We start from the raw sequence: 22,184 nt of genomic DNA, 5'->3' as shown, positions 1-22,184 counted from the left end.
GAGCGCGCGCGTGGCGGAGTCAATGACGCTTAGTCAAAATATCTAAATAAGTGATAGTTTTTGTGTTTACGCGTTTATTTCGTATTCAGTTTTGATACATTACACACACGGTTTAAAGCAGAGTAGTTTTTTTAATGTCGATAATGTTTTATGCTAAAAAGGCTAAACATTCTACAATTTAAATGTTTTAGTAGAACCAAAGGATATTTGGAAGATCTTTTCCATTATAAAGTCAAGGTAGAAAATCTTCTTCTTAAAGTCTTATTCACGCCGGCTACACCAAAACTATAAATCAAATACTACACTGTTACATTACCAAACCATACACCAATTTTATGAGCCATAAAACAACAGAAATTACAACCCGTTACAAAAATTAGCAACGCCTGCATAACCCATTCGTACAACGTTTAAAGCTATAAAAAGGTGGAGGAAGCGACGTTTAGGAATAGTATTTTATACTATGGTATTGGACTTGCGAATTGCGACTGACCAATGGTTTCAATACCCCTATATTAACCTACCAGATGAGATAACTTCAGAAGAACGTTCTTATAGAAATGGTTGTAAACAGCTAAAAAATTAGAGACAGTTTTTGTTCGTTACGAATATTTCCAAGTAATAGAATTCAAAGATATGTCCGAAGAAGATTCACAGAACTCTTCATTTACTCTTTACCTCACCATCAGGATTTGATGTGTCAAATTTTTTTTGTGTGTTGTTTGTGTGTGTTTGTGTTTTTGAATTATTTATCAATCTTCAAGCCTTTTTCATTACGATCTTCTTTAAATAATAATAAAGCAATATAAGAGAATTGCTTCTTTAGTGCATCTACACCATGCCCTCTTTATTTATTTCCATTAATTTTTCATTCCAACAAATATGAATCATTCATCACTGCAAGAGATTTCCGATCCTATCTATAGAATATAGTGTAAACCTTCATCAATACAATATTTATACAATTACAAGAACATAAAATCGCTACTCTTGCCAACACGAGCTCACAATTACGTGAACAGCAGAACTGGCGCGAGAGGAATAACGAGTGTAATCGCGTTACTACTCGCTGACCCGCTAACGATAGCAATCTTGTTATCCTAAACACATGTGCTGATGAGCTATCTCATTAGCTATTTAGTATATAGAAATAGAACATAGGTGGTATGACTCCTGTTAAGTTTCTATATGAGAAACCCAGCTATGTAGTTTTGAAAATAGTAAACAGAAGATATAGCTGGTCTATCTCCTGTTAAGGTTCTCTGAGAAACCCAGCTTATAATGCGTTTTGGATCTGTTCAAGATATATGTTGGTCTTAAAATGTGACCAGAGCGTAGATAGATTTAATCGTTATCCTTACATTACTTTTAACTGCGGCTGTTGCTGCAGTTGTCGGATCCATTTCATCTGATTGCTTAGGTTCAGGCAAAGCTGCACCTTTTACTTTTCTACCTATATACTTATATAGGTACTTAAAGGCTTTCCATCCTCCTCATAGTTTACATCCATACTAATATTATAAATGCGAAAGTAACTCTGTCTGTCTGTCTGTTACTCAATCACGCCTAAACTACTGAACCAATTTGCATGAAATTTGGTATGGAGATATTTTTAAGCCCGAGAAAGGACATATAGGCTACCTTTTATTGCGAAATATGTACCACGGGCGAAGCCGGGGCGGACCTCTAGTAATGTATATTTTTTACGTTGTTAATCATACAAGTACCAAATACATTTCCATTTCAACACAAAGAACCAGTCACGTTACAATCGAATAGGATAATAAAAGCAAACGCTACAAATAAGATTATGTAGATTTGGGCAAACTTTTATCATCTATCACACTGGCCCAAGCGAATGTCTAATTGGGTCATGGGTGGGATCCGAAATAACAAATTAAAATTTCGTCAAGTTGTTCGGAGCTGCGGTATCATTCCTCGTCATTTGCATTGCAATGGCTCGTGCTGTGACCAGATTTTTGTTTTTGTTAGAAAAAGTTATTTAGAAAAAATGTTAATGGAGTACATATAATTTACAATATTAGTATGTCTGTTGTTATTAGTATTATATATTCTGTAGTTTGAATTTCAATATGATTAAAAAATATCAACGATAGACAAGAATGTCTTTAACCTATAAATGTTCGACGTAGAACATGTTAGACATAAGAGGGCTATGTAGTATGTACCGCATGGGCACAGGCCATCTACATTATATAACTTTTAATGCTTCAACATGCCAGTTTCCTCAAGATGTTTTGCTCCACCGATTTGATCAGTTGTGATGTAGTTATGGAGCAGATAGATTGAAAAAAAAATCTAGTAGGTATAAAACTAAAATCTAGTCCACAAAATATCTAAATAACAGAATCCCTACAGCCAAGCGAGCCAGTGAAGTTAGCACGCTGAAATAACTCCCTCGCTCGTTGGAAATGATTTACCTAATAAAAATTATTATGCTGATCCACTTATAACTTTCGTCATTTCCCGCAACCACAATTTGTAGCGGACTTTCTTATTTACTTTACTATGCTAATATCCAATATGGCTTGCATTCAAGTTTTTGTTAGGGACGGTGACTTTACAAGTGTTAGGAAAACATAGCTTTGATATATAGAGTGAGTTTTTGCTTAGTTGAATCAGGATTGTCTTTTAATTTTAATTAAGGGCGAACGTGAGTAGAGCAAGATTGTGTCTTTGATGAGTTTATATCTAATGTTTTGTAATTTACGTTTTTCATTATATGATTCATCCTACCTAAAACCTCATTAGCGACCGCAGTCAAAACTATTTTTGTTAGTTTTATCACATAATTGTTTACAATTTCTAGGACACATTCATAATAGATAATTTAATTTATATAATAGTTTAAGTATATGACAATATTATTAAATATTAAATACATTAGTTACTTTATTTATCTTTACACTATAACCTTGCAATAACCTTAAAACCCTTCAAGCGCAAAAACCCTTGTACGTTTTACATAACAAATTTGATACATATCATAACGTACATAAAACGATATAACACTTAAGTATGTACATCAATTCCACACCCTCCACGATAAAACTAAACTGCATAACGCGAGAGATAAATAACGCGAAGGAAGGAAACATCAAAGGGAGCTATTATGAAAAATCGTAACGCATTTACTCGCGGACCTTGTTGAATTATTCATAAGTGAAATTGCTATTCGCTTCGCTATTCACCTGAATGTTATTTATAAACGGCCACGCCCGTTCGTGTTATTGGGTTATCGGTTACATACTGCCGATTAGATGTACTGGAAACCAAGTATAGGTTAGTACTTGGATAGGACTAGGATAGTACTTCTATTTATTCTTTTTAGTATTGAAAGAGTATGTAAGAGATAAGCATATTCTTAGCATATGACATAACAACGCGACTATATATAATTATATACTCGTCCTTGTAAAAGTATACGCGAATATTCGTTAGAAAAGTTTTAAAGATCAGTAATTACTTGAGAAAATACTATGAAAAAATGATGTAGTTTAATTGGATTTGGGCGTGTTTCTATTATAAGATATACTTTGTATTGTTTCTAGATATTTTGCTGTGGAAAGATTGAAATTTAGATGATATTTAAATTTATTTTTGCTTTCTGCATTGTTCAAAATTATACTTCCGTTTTAAGACGAAATCGTTACTCAATGAGGTGCATAGTCTTCTTCCATGATTTCATATTTCACAAAAAAAGAAACGATGGATACCACAGATGGATACCTTTAAAACACAATTGCCCACATTCCAATGATCCTAACTCCAATCTACACATTGTATTACACCAATACAAATAGCAGCCCAAGTGTATATCAGTGATTGAATTTGTCCCCAATCGCGATCAGTGTCGACGGCTGAATATCAAAGGTTCAAAGGCATAAGAAATCGAGTCACGAATCGGCGACATCACGACATAACGACTTTACCGCGCAAACACTCCTGATTGCGAGCTACGGGGCTATCAAATTTTATTTTGCACTGAACCTCGCATCCTTGTTGTACAAATCTCACTGATTTTTGTGGGATTAATTCTTGCTTCATTGCTTTTTAATTATATTTGAAACTTTATTTGTAAACATTGCAATTGATTACGTTTCGATGTAAACTTTCGTAATTTTACAATTTCTGACGAATTTTATTTTTGTTTCGATCTGTTGGTGACCTATAAAATGATGACCTATACCTATGGTACCTACCTGCTAGATATTACATGCACTCAAATTAAAATGATTTCATTTATTTATTCTTCGTCTTTTTTTACGTTAAAAACAATATTAATGTTCTTTAGAGATAATAAGGGAATCAGCGAGAGTCATTACATTATCTCTTACGATTTCTGCTCGTCACAAAACATAGCGCTAAACCGTTAAGCCGTCGCACTCCGCTCGCAAGCAAAAACTCAATTATCATATTTTATACCTCATAATACTTACGAAAAAGATATTCAATTATATAATTTTCTCTGTGAAAAGGGAATCCCTTTTCATTTCTCATTTGGATTTTTCTCTTAAGCAATTACGCGCGCGCCTCGGGGAGCGCGAGATTGGATCCGAATACATTTCCACGTCCGACGAGAACATTCTAATTTATCTTTTAACAACGAATGGAATGTTATGTTAACTTATGCACGGACCGCGGTAGCTGTGTTTTCGTTTAATAAAACTCTATTTCGCGGATCATTTTATGAGTTTCGGCGAGTTATGAATTTGTTTGCGAGCGGAATAGAAATGAGCTCATTTACACGATACGTCCAGATTAATATTCTTTATTTATATGCGCTCATAAATAAGCGGTGAGCTTCGTTAGCGGAGTGGGATGAGGCGATTTGCATCGCCGTTTCCTTTGATAAAGTCGTTCGAGTTTAATTGTAACGCAGACAAACGAAGTTTTCGCTCGACCCGAACAACTCAAGCGGTCCCGAGAATTGAATTCGTGGAACTGTCGTATCGGATTCCCGGGTAACTCGCGTAATCGTATCGCGCGGGAACACAAATTATTCTTGCGCCGAAACTCGGTAACTTCGTCAACCCTATAAAGGATCCGTGGAACAAAGCGCGACCACAATTGGCCATACGAAACGATCTACCTGAGTCGATGGAAGTTTTAAAAATGGCTGCTCTTTGAGAGCAAACTCAATAAGGGGCTCCCGTGGGACGCGTAAATACAATTTGCCGGGAATCGGTCGTGCCTTTGACGTCGCGCGTAATGTTACAAGTTTGCCTGTTTGCTCTGTGTGTGTTACGCTCAGAAAAATGAAGTGTGACGAATTGCCTTTTAAATATGTAGGTGCTAATGTTTTAAGAATGTGCCAGACAGATACTAATGCAATAAAAACAAAAAATAATGCAATAAAAACAATATTTTCCATCATTTTATTCATTCAGGGAGACTGGAAACCACCATGGTATTTCATGTAAATTAAGCTGATATTAGATAGCAAATTATTAATTAATAACTTCTTTCCAAAATACTCTTAGATAAATGCCAATTTAAATAATTTCTCACTTTAAACTTCTACCTATTATTTTTTCTTATATTCTTGTGCGTATTTTGCAATGACAAGTTAAGAAAAATTTTTTATACATAAAGTTTTCATTGACTATTATATTTTTCGATATTTCTATGTTCAAAACGAAAATAAAACTTAATATCCATGAGAATATTATCCAACAAAGAAACTAGTCATTAAGAATAATGATATTATGGTAATAACCCTCATAAGTATATGGGCGGATGGCCATAATCATCAGAATCACCCATATCTTCAGTAAATTATAATGTTGGTGGAAACAAATGAATCATCAATGTTACAACAAATGTTATGTAATCGCACAAATCTATGCGCTAGTAATTAGGGAATCACTTGATCAATCGCTTTTAATTAGTTTCGATACAACAATGCACAAGATTACTCGGAACAATAGCGATTCGTCGCAAACGTGGTGCTCTAGCCGTTCTTCGTTTGTAACCAAGCAACGTCTGCAGCCGACCATCGACGCGACGCTCCGCCAGATCGACAGTTGTCAAATCTCGTTCCGATGTAATTCTCATCAGCCAGTAATACTTCTACCAGCCAGCTGTAATACTCCTACAAGTAAGTATGATATCATATTAGATGTAGGCGTTTTGTGTTATTCAATTTGCGACGGAACCCTTTCGAGTATCTCTAATTAATACAATTAAACGCGTAATTACTGGACTTGCTGCGTAATAGGGATGAACATGATATTATTTTGTGTTATTTCGTTATTTACTTCACTGAAATAGATACATTTTCTCGTATTTGAAACCGTTTTATGTCAAAAAGCAATCAGTCGTATTACAATTGCAAAGTCTCAAAGTATGGAATTTAATAAGTTCAGAATTACGCCTCTGCAAATGTTCATGGGCGGTGGTAGCGATTGCCATGGTGCTCCTACAGTTCGTACTATTCTTGTTGTTAGTGCATCTTTTAACATAGGTACATTAGCCTGTGTAGTATTAATTGCAATTCTTATTGGAGTTAAAGAAATGGATACGTCTCGAAAAATAGAAATATTTTCAATAGAAAATAAAATAGTGAAAACTGAGAGGAAATTTTTCTCTTATTTCTTTACACTCTAATGGCAAATATGTCACAAATTTATCACAAAACGCATAATGAAAAGTGACAGCCCTAACACAATTAACAATAACGCGAATTGTCGCTCGCATGTCGTTCTACCGACTCATTGAAATCATTAATTTATACATTTTTTACGCAATAACCTGTAATTGGACTTTATTCGTCGCATTTAATGTCTAATTTGATAAGTCACACGTTGTTTTTATTAAAATTTATGAGTCGGCTTCACGTAATTATTGTATCAATTTATATGCGTAATTTGAACAAATGCGTTTGAACCGGGACTGCTTTTGTTACGCGCTATTAATAATCGTTTTAAATCAATTTAGATTTTTCTATGACATCTTAAATAGAGCTTAGATTAAATGTTTAATGCGTGTGTAAATGTAATGTTTTCATAGAAACGGGAAAGTTATTTGTTAAAGATAAACTTCTATAGGCGAGTTGAGAGTAAAATTTCAAGGTCGGGTCATGGCAATACCGTCACCTCATGGAGTAAGGCGACGATTTTGGTATCTTTGAATCTTGCCAAAGAATTTTCAATCCTGTGGTTTACATTGGCATTACATTCACCTATTTATGAATTATCGGATATTAATCGGATACCAACACCATAAACTACGCAAACGAATAAAGCAATGAATTACGAAATAATATTAATAACTTTTCTAAGTTTCATATTTATCATAAATCGATTTACTCTCTTAATAAACAAACAACAACTCTTCCAAAATCGCAAAAAGAGGTTTTTTGAGGGTATTTTTAAACCCCCTCAAAGCATCTTCCGTCAGCGGCTTAGGAATAAAACCGGGATGTTTTAAAACACGGTAAGCAGTTTAAAGTCCGCCGGGAGGCAAGACACAGTGCATTAGCGGTTGAGGATCACGCAAATGTTATTTTAGCAGATTATTCATATTATGATTTTAGCTTATTTCATACGGCTTTAAAAGCTTTCCCGGTTTTTCAATGTGTTAATAGGTTTACTTTGCGTATATTATTATGAAATATATACCGTGTAAGTCTGTGATTAGAATTATATTATCTGTGTCTGTGCTTAGATTTCATAGTTGTTAAATGTTACCTAATATTTTATATGTACTAGGTACTACTACATGAAGTCATATTATTTGAAACAAAACTACATAAAGTCAAATCCTCCTCATTTTATCACTGGCTTGAATTTTTTTTTCAAATAAATTAATTTTTACTAAATAACAAAATACAGATTCATTTATTTTAATAAATAAAGTTTTTTAGCCATTGGCAACAATTTTAGGTAGTAAAAAGCGCTTATCAACAAACTGAAATGAAATATTTCACTTTGCAAGACAATAAATAACCCAAACATATCAAAATGGTTAAATTACATAACTCGAAATATAGAAGATGGAAGGTGTTGGCTGAAATACTATCTCCTTCATGGCTCCGCAGCGGACACATTACCTGATTACTGAGCGAGCGCGTTCCCGTTGTACGGCACGGCACGGGAAACCATGATACGATACGTTAATGTTGAGAAAGTTGAAGGGCAGATGATTCGTCAATATTGTGACTCGAAAAGGGTGAGAGGATTTGTATGTAAGTAAAGAGATGTGGCTAAAATGTAAATAAGTGTTTGGATAGGTTATAGTTAGTTAAACCATTAGGTATGTGATAAATAGATTAACGTTAAATCTTACTTATATTTATGAAAATAAACACGTTAGTGACTATGAATTTCATAAAATACGATTATCTAACAACATCGTATACTACTCAACTTACATTGTCGATTCATTCCATCCATTTAATAGTTCAAAAAATTCAATTTCAAAAAACACAGCAACCATCAGCTAATCCCGATTATCGTATCGCATCCGTCCCGCAGACCCCACCGTAATTCCGCAAATGGCTGTAACTCGAGCCGCGCGGGTTTAAAATTGAAATTTATATGCACGCATTATACATGAGGCGGGATTATGGCTCAAAGAAAATGATTGTGGACCCGCACCCTGGAGACTGGATAGTTGACTGCGATAGTAATGCGAGTGGATTACACACGGATACGATGCGACATCGCGACACGTGTCGTATGGTGTAAATAATACTGTTCACTTTTTAACTTGTGACATGAGATGTACAAATTGAGATTTTTAAAAATGTTTTGTCTGAGTAATAATTCGCTTGTTAAAGATGTTTTCAGTATAGTTTTAAGGTAGGTGGAAAATGCGGATAACATCGCACATAAGGGAAAATGAAATGATGTTTAGTACATTTTCCATTTTGTAGGACCTAGGCCTGCCCCAGAAATTTCAACACTCGAGCTATTTCACTTGATAATTTCATAAAAAATAAATGACTTAAAGAACGTTAAAGAAAATAACAAAGAGTATTAACCAAAGAAGATTCCCTCCAAATAACTGTATAATTTTTAAAAGTATTAGTGTACCATTAAAACAGAAGGCTGGTAAAAGTGTAAAACGTCTTCGTCTCGGTAATTTCGTAAGGGAGAGACGATTATAGCGATTAAATATGCATTAACGAATTTTTCTCCTTAAAAGCTAAAAAAACTGTGTAAAGGAAAATTGGCAATTAGACCCGCCTCCACCTACCTTTCACTAAAAATTAAATTTACTCCATAAAGATACACGAAATGGTGTTATATTTTAACGTTAACTTTGGCTTGTTATTTGTGTTAAAAGTTTTTATTAATTTGAATTATGTATCTCGACTAGACTACTTGTAATAAGTAATTAGTGTTGTCATTTTAAAAACTTGTATGATTGTGTGAGTTCGATTTTATACAAGATTTTTTTTAATTTTAAACAGAACATATTTTCTTTAAGGTTAAGTTAGAAGTTACCTATGTCATTTTCAAAGTCTATATTCTATAATGGCCTTTTTCCATACATTCCATTTATCTTTTCCTAAAAAAATAACTATTCTTAAATAATATTATATCGAGTGAGATAAGAAAGAGGGTTATATCATTTCATACATTTTACATAAATTGCCGATTCTCAATTTAGACCGCTCGCTACAGTTCGTAGGGACGGCATGCTACGAAATAGTGCTACGAAACCGTAGCGCTGTAGACCTTTTCGTAACTAAATAATTATTAAATTGTTGAGTTTTAAATATGTATGAATGATTGCTCAGTAACAATTCACTTGTTTACAGAACAGAACAATTATTATGTTCCTTAATAAATTAATCGTATATAAACACAGAATCAATTATTTTATTATTTCAAGCGGTAGTTCAATACTTAGTTATTTTACATCTTTATTTTAGCGTTATATTATTAATAAATATTTGTTTTTTTTTACGTTTCTTTTTACTATAAGCCCTGTATTATCTACTGAACGTACTTTCTTAACTTGCATCTCCTTAACTTTACTTGAAATTTGGCCTAATAAAATATCAAAAAGTTTAAACACATGCGGTGTGCACCTCCTTCCCCTAACATTATCCAATTGTATCCTTTGATATTCAACGAACATGAATAAATGATCAAAATATAGTTGTAACATAATACAGCGTGTTCACAAAATGAAAATTAATTATGCAAAGATATAAATTGACAGTAATTCGTGGATACAGCCGGTGCTCGAGTAAGTGGTAATTATTAATTATCACACAAGAACGTTTTAAGGATGATGAAAGAAATATTAAGTCGCTTTTGGAGTGGTCTTTTAATTTTGGGTTTAGTGACTTCGTAATCCTATCCTACTAATATTATAAATGCGAAAGTTTGTGAGGATGGATGTATGTGTAGGTATTGTGTATGTGAATGTATGTTTGTTACTCTTTCACGCAAATACTACTGTACTGATTACAATGAAATTTAGCACACATATAGATGGTAACTTTGATTAACACATAGGATAGGTTTCATCCCGGGAACTATGCGGGTTTTTCTTTGTGTCTGTAGTGTAAGTTTCTGAAGCATTTTCTTTTATGTAAAAGCCTAGGTTATAAGTAATTAACTAATATTTTGTTTCTTTTCCCATTTCGACTAGCTTACGCTAAAAAATTATTAAGTTTTAAATCATAAATTGGTAAATATTATGATAGCAATTATTAGTAAACAATAAATATCCAAAAATAATACAGGAATCAAAAAATTTAAAATTTCATAAACACATTTTGATGAATTCGTTAGTATCTAACATGTTAGGTAGAAGTATCAGCAGTCAGCACTAAGCACAGAGTAGACAAGGGTGACATCCTCCCGCCGGCCCCCTAGTGTCGCTATAATCAGTTAATTGCATGAATAATTGAACATTCATTACCTACACCTAACGCTCTGATACCAATCTACACTACATTAATTATAGTACAGCTACGAATATGAGCATATTTTATGCGTTTATGCATATATTTCGGCTAATGCAAGCATGCTTATACAAATGGAGCAATTATCATATTGAAGATAAGTTGGTTTTGTGATAGCGGCGGGTTATGTTTACTCTGAAATGTTATAGGTACGTTATTTCCACAATATAGGTACGTACCTAATTGAAAACGTGTTCCTGCCTACAAAGTCTGTAACAATTAAGATTGTCTTAATTGTGTGCATAGGAATTATGATTTAAATTTAATTTTTTATAATAAATTAGTTTACAATCCGAAAGATGCAAAGACACAATATGGGTATGATGTTTATACGTGTAGTCTGTAGTTTGTAGATGACGTCTTTTAAATGAAGATTTTAAATTTTATGAGAACAGGATTTGTGTTTGATATTGTTGATCAAATGAAACTGAAAAGGGTAGCAATAAAACGTATAACTTATTAAAAACAAAGCGCATAATTAACTGGAAAACTCAAGTAAATTAATACACCAATCAAAATAATGATTTACATTACGGGTTACATCTATTCCCTTTGTTCAATTCTCTAGTTGAATATTCATATTAGGTAATCTTGGAGGACATTTTCTGAAGGCTCCCCCTCCCTCCACCCGGGAGAAACCAATTAATAGAGGTACGGTTCGTTAGACCACCCCTCGGGTTGACCCTAGCAGGATAATGGAATTTGTACTTCTGACTCCTCATTTTGTATAAAATCATTTGCGATCTTTCACTTGTAGTGATTTAAATATTGAGTTTGGGGGGTAATTTCTTATTTTATTATATATATTTTTTGTTGTAATTATCATTTTGTTGTAGTTTTCACGGTCAGTGAAGTTAAAATATTGTTGTTTGTATTATATTGACAGGTCTGCTGCAGAATATGATGCATGCATAATATGAAGAAAGAAACTACAAACTATAATGATGTGCCTTAGTACTTATGAATTTATTTAAACCAGCTACCTATACCTACCTTAATGAATATATAGATTCTGAAAAGCGTTTGGAAGTAATTCCTTATGTCCTGTAAGACTTGAAAAAATTGTTATGCTTCAAGCTGTTAGCATTACAAAATAGAAACGCAAAAATAATATTTACCAAAGTAGTGCAGTTAAAATTAGCACTTAGGTCCATGGAATTATGATAAAGTTTTCAAAATAATCAAAATCGAAATGCAATAATAATATAAGAGCAATCAGCGCTGGAGTACAGAATTACGGTGTCACGGTGCGGTGGCCGGTATGCGCAGTCATCAATTATTTGCGCCCGTAATGAACGCAAATCCTTTGATTCCATTGAACGAGTGTTCGGGGAATTTGTGGTTTAAGTTACAAGCGAACGCTACAACGATGTCTTAGAGGAGATACAACTTACAACCATCTGCTGTAAACTTTTGTGACACTTATTTCATAGTTTACCAATTATTTCGAGAAATGTTCAACAAAACAAATCTTATTTTATAACAGATCAGGTTCATGATGTACATTATCTGTTCCTAAATGTGTACAGCTATGATAATACATGTTCAGCACTTAATAAACTCCCATATAATGTCTTCTCAACATTGATTACTCATGTCTTACTGATACTTTCCAAGCAAACTTCATTAATTGTCAAATTTCAACTGTAAAATTCTTTGAAATAAATGTCTGTAAATCTACTCTTAAAAGGTATTGGCGTAATTAAGAGCAACCGAACGTTAGCAATCGAAAGGCTTGATACTTGATTTAATTAAGCTATTGCATAGCTTCTATCGCGGGCCTTGAGTGCGGGGACCGAATCCAGAAATTCCGTAACGAAAAAACCTCACGCTCCCCACTCCGACGGGCACGGAGGTGTGGCTTGAAGGCATGCTATGCAATAGCTTTACCGCGGCAGTCCTCGAGTGCCACACGTCTTTTTTATGTCTGGTTACCTCTATTGATATCTAAAGAATCGCGTCCTCCCGTCCCTCAGACAGCCCGCGCCGGCACATCAACTATGCACCAAGAGAATGTCGGAGCGCGCGACACCTCGGCCGGCGTTCATTTCATTGTCTCCAATCTCTGACTATGTAGTGCTCTGAATTTTGCACGACACACTCTTGACACTTTCTTTGTGTTTGCGAAGTCATTTCGAGTAATTTGTGTTACAAACGCTTTTTTGTGAAATGCTTTTAGATTATAGTCGTTATAGTTGCCTTGGCATAATGCGACTGGTCATTCTTGATCATTCATAAATGGAATTTTATATCAAAAGCATATCACATTTTCGTTAAAAGTATTAATTAAGGAAACTCTTAATACCTAAGTGGGAAGACTAATTCAAAAGCCTCGCTTTAATCGAGCGACGTGATTGGTTGGCACGGAGCCATGAGTATGTCAGCTTCGAAACAAGACACGGCATTGGCTGTGCCGTTCGCCATTTTAATTTTAGCTTTCTAATTGAATTCATGGGAATTCGATATTGACAGCTCTATGAATATAAGTGCTTAAAATTAATTTTTAGACTTTTACACCAAGATAGGTGAGATGGAAAAACTTCTTTCTTTTATTAAATTTCTTAATTATTGTAGTACTTTTCAAGAGAAAAGGTCGATAATTTTTTTAATGTTGGTAGTGTATGCATTAAAAAAACACTCAAAAATTTAAATATAAGCAAAAATCGATAGCTTTTCAAATTGTGAGAGTACCTACCTTCTCTGTAGTGACTTTGATGTAAACAAATTTCGTTTGTGACCAACCAACCGTCTAGAAGCAGCCTGAATTCTTACAAACTCGGTTACAGTATTGAATTAAGGACCCCCACTTTAACTTATAAATAATTAATGAATTAACCGATTAGACTCTGCTATTATCTTTGTTGTTATAATAAGTACTGTTAAGTTATATTTCTTTGGAATCGTTTTATCACGATTATTTTATTTTTAATATCTATTTTTATGACATAAGGATTGATCGGATCGATCAACAACCATGAAAAATAATACACAAAACTTATCCATAAAAACGACTCAAACCGTTTTGGAGGAGTATGGCAACTAACATACTGTGACACTATATTTATTTATAAGATAGAACCTGTCGGTTAACAATCTTTACTGATCCGATTTGAAAAATTCTTTCGGTGTTAGATAGCCCATTTATCGAGGCAGGTTATAGGCTATAATATATATACCTACCCTAAGACCAACAGGAGCGGAGCACTGGTAAAACCATAGAGTACAGCTAGTGGTTAATATAAATAGATATTATAAATTATATTGATTATTTTAATTTTATTGAAATACCTTTTTTTAAATGTGTCTATGACTCTATCAGATATTACTATATCAGAATCTTTAATCATATAATTGTTCCAGTACTGGCGCGTTCCGCTCGTCGAGTACAGGCTCGGAGCCGCCGCCGCTGTTCCTGCCGCCGCACCTCTCTCACCTCTCGCAGCATCTCAACCATCTGTCGCAGCCATTCTTTCCGCTCAAAGGTATGGTGTATTATTTGTATGTGTATTATTTTAGGATATTATATATGTAATATGTAATTTTATGAAATTACTGGAAAATTAACTTGACTGTAATTTTGTTAAAAGCAAATAAATAGTAATAGATAGGTATATATTTTTTTATCTTTACTGCTATTTAATAATAAGCAGGAAACAACGAATTAGTTATAAAAAATTATAAATCTCAAGAGATTTTTTCTATAGAGGTTTCAACGCTATTTAAAACTAGAGCTTTGTGTTACACGTTATATCTAAAGTTTAAAGGAAGCTCTACCCTACTTTTTATATTTATTTGTTTCATTTCTTGTTTATTTTTATGAAAATATTAAATTGGAATTTCAGCTATCTACATACTTATTCTCTATTACAGGTTGGGGCACGCCCTGCCCCTGTTGCCCCAAAGAGGAGGCACGTTCCTCAAGCGTGGCAGAATTACGCCGAAAGGCCCATGAACATTCCGCGGCCCTTTTACAGTCCCTAGCTAACTTCCAGTCTAGGGCCTTACTCCCTTTGCCCCTACACTTGCCCCCTCTGCCCCTATCGCTTCTGCCCCATGACTCGCAGACGAACACGTCATCAGAACCACCGAAACATCTAGAATAATTTGGATACGGCAAATTGCTTAATGTAGTGTAGTTTGTTTAAACTTTAAATATTCAAGCAATAAATATTTATTGTTTTTTTGTAAGAAGTATGTTTGGAAATAAGTACATGGGGTGATTTTTTTATGTGCAGAAATATCTCCTGAAATTAAGAACGAATTCCAGAGAGGCCTAATTAAAAACATGGATAATGTTATTTTCCAGCCTCTACTTACACCAATATTTAATCTTATCTTTTTTTTTAATCTTACTAAAGATCAAATGGTTGTTTTAGTCCACTAGGAAATTGAGCCAAATTAAAAATAACATTCACCAACGTGAATTCTTTTAGTGCCATTTTTTTAAAGTGCCAATATTTGTGCCATGGATACTTTTGTTTCAGAAATAATTAACATATATTTATAAAATAGTTATATTATAATATGTATAAAATTTTAATTTTGACTTAAATTTAATATAATTTTATCAAATTGTCGAAAGATGTGACTCTTTTTTACCAGCTTTTGCACGCCTATGTTTTAAATATTTCAAATCGATTACATAATGTTCGTATTTAGTAGATCAGTATTTAAATTAAATGTAATAATATTGTAGTTTAAGTATAATAAATAATAAATACCAATGTAATACATAGTTTGTAATGTTACCCATGTCAGTATTTTCGACCAAAAACTGTTGTGAAATGAATTTCTTTCTGTAAATAATATTTTAAAATTATTCCGTTTAATTACGCATTATTTTATTTTATTTGTATATACCATTATATATAATATTTATCTTAAGTATAATTAAGCGATAAGGTATACGCTTTTAAATTGTTAGTATAACTGTTATAAGAATAGATCGTAGCTAATAATTATTGTAATTATTAAATATCTATTGTTTTTATTTGTTTCCAGTACCATTTTATAAGTTTAAATTATTTTCGACACAAAAAATAAAATTGAAAATAAGTTGATATTTAGTTTCTATCTTGTTTCTATATTCAAATGCTTTATAAATGAGAAATTTTTAAACAATATTTTTGTTTTCTATTCTTTAAAAATTTCTCAAAAAAAGTTTTCGTATATATATTGAAAATCAAAAAATAAGAGTTACATAATAAATCTACTTAAATACATAAAATAATAAAACCGGCGGACTGTTTGTAAATATGAATGAGGATGTTTCAACTGCATGATGCACGGAGAAGGGAATTGGCGCCGGATGTAAATAATAATTAGTTAATAATTATTAATAATATGTAATATAAATACACGTAGATACTATTAGACACACGTGGCTAGTTGTTTTAATTATCAAATAAAACATTTATGAAAATTATTGTGTTTTCTTTTTTATCTGTTCCTTCATACCAACCTGTCTATAATCTGTCTATTAAATATATGTCTATTTGAATCTCTGATCTGAAGCTTTTTTGGTATGTTGTTTATTTGAACGATATATCTCAGAAGAAAGGTGACAAATATACATATAAAAAAAAACATTATACTTAGAACAAACGATGTTGCAGTCAGTAGATAATACGCTACGAACTCATCATTTAAAAACCCTAATTCATACCAATATTATCTATAAATGCTGTCTGAACCTCTGAACCGATTTGGATGAAATTGGGTACAAATATAGTTTGTAACCTAAGAAAGGATAGGTTTTATCCCGGTAATCCTACAGGAACGGGGAATATACGGGCTGGAATACGCGGGTGAAGCCGCAGGCGAAACGTTAGTGAACTATAAAACGTGTGTAAAGTTCAAACAGTACCTTCCTATTGGTGTATTTAAAAAGTATGTAGAATTGAAATAAGGTTACCTTTTACATTTATGATAAAAAAGCAGAATGAAAATACATAAATGAATAAATCTTTATTGACAATAAATTATGGTGCATTTCCCACAAGACTGAGTACCATACCATACAAGACTGAATATCACCCACAGGTATCTAAACTAGTGAAAAAATGTTAAAAAGATCACAATAGCTTCTTACAAAGTAACTATGTTCAAAGCGTAGAAAAACATAACATTTTCCACACATCTTGTCGCTTACCTTGCATTGGCAAAAACAGTCCACAATGGATCGTGAATTGTTATCAAGAACAAGAATTTTCAAATACAGTGACTGTAAAAATATAGGAACTAGAAAGGTAGGACGCTACAGCCTACAATCCTATAATATGTATTACTTGTATACGTAGTATATTATTATTAGTCTGTGGTATTACAATATCATATTATTTTTCATGACAGAAACTACCTAAACCTATCTGCTCGAGGGTTATTAATAACAAATTTACCAAATACCAATACAGAATATTCGAAAATATGTAGGTAATTTAGACACAGATTATGAAAATTTCTCATACTGTTGGAATCATAGCATTATAAAGAGAAAATCACGCAAAAACTAATATATTAGGTTGTTTCAGTTCTTAGTTTTTGTTAGAATATATTGCCTAGCTATTAAACGCAAAATAGTAAGTAACTTAGGTAGGTTAGATACCTTTGATTGGCATTTGCTTTACTGTTCTTCACTCATCGAACGAAAAACATCGCAAAGAATAATATATAACCAACATCTTTTTATTTTCCTTATTGTATTGTATTATCTGTGCTTCTACTAACCCTGTGGTAAGTAAAGATTATGACTTAAACATTTTTTATTCTGTGCCTCAGGCTTATCCTTGCAGAGGGGCCCGAAATGGTTTCATGAAGATGATTAATGATGATTAGTTTTGGGCTTCATATATGTACATTTACATGATTAAAAGCATTTATCTGAAGTACGACTCGACCGTTTTTCCTTCACTCCTCTTTCAGTAACGGAATAACAAAAGAAAACGTGAAAATAATAATTGAACAGTCTAAGGACCTAATTTAAAGAAAACAGGTGGACCTAGTCATTACTCATTAGAGTAAAACTTCTACTTCATCAATTTCTAAAGCGAATTATGATAAACTTAGAAAACAAAAATAATATTTGTGCTATATTCATGGACTTGACGAAAGCATTTGACTGTGTGGTTCATAAAATATTACTAGATAAACTAGAAAGATATGGAATAAGAGGAAACATTTTGAATCTGATTGAATCATATTTAACTGGTCGTAAGCAATATACACAAATAAAGCGAATTTGTCCTGATACTAGGGGTCATGAGAATATATAAATCAAAACTTGACACAGTTAGATATGGTATACCCCAAGGCAGTGTACTGGGACCGCTATTATTTAATATTTACATAAATGACTTCCCTAAATCCATTAGAAATAGCATAGTTATGTTTGCTGATGATAGTACTGCAATTTTCACTTCGGAAGATATAATAAACCTCAAAGAAGATGTGACAGACTCCCTAGACAAAATGATTACATGGCTTAAAATGAATAATCTGACATTAAATTTAGAAAAAACAAAACTAATGACATTTACTAGACATAAATTAAGTAACCCCCTGAACATAATGTACAAAAACAAATTATTAACGCAAATAGATGAAACAAAATTTTTAGGTATATATATAGATGAAAATTTGAATTGGAAGGCTCATATTGACCATATTTGCTCGAAGCTAAGCAAACTGTCTTATGCCCTTTATATGCTGAGAAAAGTAGCAAACGAGGCAACTCTATTATCTGCGTATCATGCCTATGTGAATTCCATATTACGCTATGGTATAATATTCTGGGGTAATAGTACAGATATAGAAACCGCATTTAAGTCACAAAAACGGTGTATAAGAGCTATATCTGGTATAAAGCAAACAGACAGCTGTGTTCCATATTTCAAAAAGTTTTTTCTATTAACTCTACCGTGTTTATATATATATGAAGTTATAATGTTTGTAAAATGTAATCTGAGTATGTATGAACATTTAAAAAGTAAGCGTAATGATCATAAAATATGTATGTTACCCAGTAGAACTAGACATTTTTCTAAAAGCATTTTTGGTATGGGTCCAACACTTTATAATAGACTACCTAAGACAATAACAGAAATAGGAAGTATAATTAAATTCAAATGTAAATTAAAAGACCTTTTAATACAAAAATGTTATTACTGTATTAAGGACTATATTAATGATAAATCACTCGCTGATGTGTAATAACGACTTATTAATGTATATCTATTTTATTAAATTTGACTTAAATTTAAAATAATTTTGGACCTTAAAGATAAAATTATTATTTGTTTAGCTGTAAGATTATGTATTTGTAATTTCATATGCCTAACAGGCAGATTATGGCGGGACTTATGTTTGTATAAGATCTGAATTGTACCCATATTCATGAATAAAAATATTTGAATTTGAATTTGAATTTGAAAACCTACATAGTTAATTATCTACCAACAATGCTATAGTATTTAATATTTTAAACGATGATTTATATGGATTTATACCTACGAAAGAGCTTAAAAGCAATCTCAATTAAAGGAAGCCTGTGCACAAAACATATGTTCTTACAAAATAATGTGTCACTATAGAAGTCGTGTAAATATATCTTAAACAATAAAATATCAGTTTAATGTTCGTCGCAACGGGAAGATTCATAAAATATTTAACAACTCGCGGCAATCCTTTACAAAGTCGTACAACAATCGTAGATCAGAACTAAAGCTATTAATCACAGAAACCGGCTGAAAATGCGATATATTTATGAGGAAAGTTTCTATGAATGGTAATGGAGTGGTTAAATAATGAAGCCGTAAATGTTTGTTTTGTACTACACCTGCGTTTTGGAGACAATAGTGTTAGTTATGTTTTATGTGGTTTTCTGTATATGTTATATGAATAGGAACTACGTGGCAAACGTTGTTCTGCCTTACTCTTTTCTCTTAGGGATATGAAAATAGATGTTGGCCGATTTTCAGATCTAACCAATGGACACAACTAATTTAATGATCGGTCCAGCCGTTTCAGAGGAGTGTGGTAACTAATATTGTGTCATGAGAATTGTATTTAAGAAGAAGATTTATTCCAATGTTTTTTAACGTTTTGGAGATTATAGTTTGAGTGAGTTTTAAGCGGATTTCGATTATTATTTTATTATTAATTCCAATTGTTCTTCAACGTTTGCAAAGTATTCAATCAGGCAATTGGCGCATGAATTGGCTCTCAATATAAAAATTAAATATCGATATAAATTGACAAATGATTGCTCTGGACTTTGGTATAAATTATACTGTGGTTGTGTGTATATGTTGGTAGGAAATTTATTTTATGAAGTTAGTGTGTTATTCTATATTATACTTTTGCTCTTTATTATTAAAATCAAATATCTAATAATATCTTACACATAGAAATGAGCTAAATGGGACTTTTCGGGTATAACGAGATTTTTAATTTTAAATTCTTTTTAAATATTTTACTAGATCTTCTGCTAGACTGCTTTATGAACAAGTTGCAATTTCGAAAATATAAAAGTTGAAAATATACCTATTTCTTCTATATTTTCTTGGGTAACATTCCAAAATAAAAAAAAACACAGATCTCAGTACATAATTTATTGTCTTTTACTCACTTTACAAGCTTACAATTTAACTACAAAAGATCGCGCATCCGAACATTTCTTCGTACAGCGTTGTTGAACCCTTCCCTGTATTGGTAGAAAATGCTACTCGATGATATGACGTCCGCAACTGCGTCTGGAACAAAACACAAAATAATATAAATTTATTTATTCATTCATTCTTTATAGTACAATTGGTCTTATCTTATTTTAAGATGGTTAGTTAGATTAGTTTTAGACTTTTGAGCAAAAATGTAAAAAACCCTTGACTTCATAGAATAGAACATAATTTAAAGGAAATTTATGTAGAATATTTTCCTAGAAATAACCGTGACGCTATTTGTGCAGGTTTAGACTTATGAGGAAAATTAAAAAAAGGCGTGTGGCACTCGGGGACTGCCGCGGTAAAGCTATTGCATGCTATGCCTTCAAGCCACACCTCCGCGCCCGTCGGAGTGGGGAGCGTGAGGTATTTCGTTACTAAATTTCTGGATTCGGTCCCCGCGCTCAAGGCCCGCGATAGAAGCTATGCAATAGCTTAAAAAAAGGTCCTGGTCCGAGGACTTTTGATATGATCATCTGGACATGTCGAAGGACAACGAACAACTGTAGCTATTTTCAAAACTACACTTTTTATTTATTATTTATTTCCGCTAATTTTACTAATTTTCTCGTACTAAATTAAGAACGCCGTGACTATTCCAACCAAAAATGAATCTTCAAAAAAATGAAAACAATAAACCGCTTAGCGCATTAAACTCAACAAATGATAACTAATCAATAACTCCGTCGGTTCGCTGAAACAATGCGCAATTTATTATTAAGAACAAACCGAATAGACGCACATTATCCGAGCTCAGATTAATAGCATTTAACTAAAATCAAGTAAGGAGCCGGGGTATTATAATGAGATCCATAAGGGCGGAACACACTAAAAGCGAAATATTTACTGCTACCAACTGCTACGGTATCGCATCGCTACGAAAAATTGCTACGCTATACGCTATAGTACGACTTGTGTTTATGTACGTATTTTCCGCTCTTTGTACCTACATCTATACATATTATACAGTAATAAAATCGTGGGAAAATCAAAACCGTAGATTGAATATTTTTCCGCCGCGGGGCACAGCTAGTTCATGATATACGTTGCCTATAGGTGACTAGATTTCCACCCGCGACTTTGCCCGCGTTTTTTGAAAAACCCACATAGTTCCCGTTCCTGTAGGACAAGAAAAGTAGCCTATGTCCTATTCTGGGTCTTCAGCTACCTTGATTATCTCCAGCTACCAAAATTTCATTGAAATAGGTTCAGTAGTTTTTACGTGAAAGAACACACATCCATCCATGCATTCTTACAAATTTTCGCGTTTATTAGTAAAATTAGCAGAGCAGCATGTACACGGCGACCTTAACGGCTCCGTTAAATCAAACAATAAGTCAATTTCGCCGAGAACAATTAGCTTACAGCAGCTCATTATAACTTGCCCCGTTGTATTGTTCCATCGGCTTTATGTAATCGTTCTGAGTCTCGCGTTAGAGATATGAATATGTAATTCTAATGTATCCAATATTCATGTTTATGGGAGTACATTTGCAAGTGGCCTATACTACCTATAATAT

The 22,184-nt window shown here is 32.9% G+C and overlaps 2 protein-coding genes across 2 annotated transcripts in view; one reads left to right on the top strand and one right to left on the bottom strand.

Annotated features, from left to right (window-relative positions):
* LOC149481237 (dorsal root ganglia homeobox protein-like) overlaps window positions 1-15,603 on the top strand; it is a 60,328-nt gene extending 44,725 nt beyond the window's left edge. Inside the window, exons 9-10 of the mRNA XM_089706116.1 lie at window positions 14,309-14,430; window positions 14,819-15,603. Of these exons, the coding sequence (XP_089562242.1) occupies window positions 14,309-14,430; window positions 14,819-15,051 (355 nt within the window). The 3' untranslated portion in view covers window positions 15,052-15,603. The remainder of the gene's footprint in view (window positions 1-14,308; window positions 14,431-14,818) is intronic.
* A 4,944-nt stretch (window positions 15,604-20,547) lies between these two features.
* cutlet (chromosome transmission fidelity protein 18 homolog) overlaps window positions 20,548-22,184 on the bottom strand; it is a 35,551-nt gene continuing 33,914 nt past the window's right edge. The window contains exon 16 of the mRNA XM_089705685.1: window positions 20,548-20,697. Coding sequence (XP_089561811.1) covers window positions 20,594-20,697 — 104 coding nt within the window. The 3' untranslated portion in view covers window positions 20,548-20,593. The remainder of the gene's footprint in view (window positions 20,698-22,184) is intronic.

This window comes from Colias philodice, chromosome 17, assembly GCF_061535455.1.
Source record: "Colias philodice isolate Cphi_HAF_F1 chromosome 17, ilColPhil1 Martin Lab GWU primary, whole genome shotgun sequence".
Lineage (NCBI taxonomy): Eukaryota > Metazoa > Arthropoda > Insecta > Lepidoptera > Pieridae > Colias > Colias philodice.
Note: the sequence above shows the minus strand (reverse complement) of the source record. Positions and strands in the feature narration are given on the sequence as shown.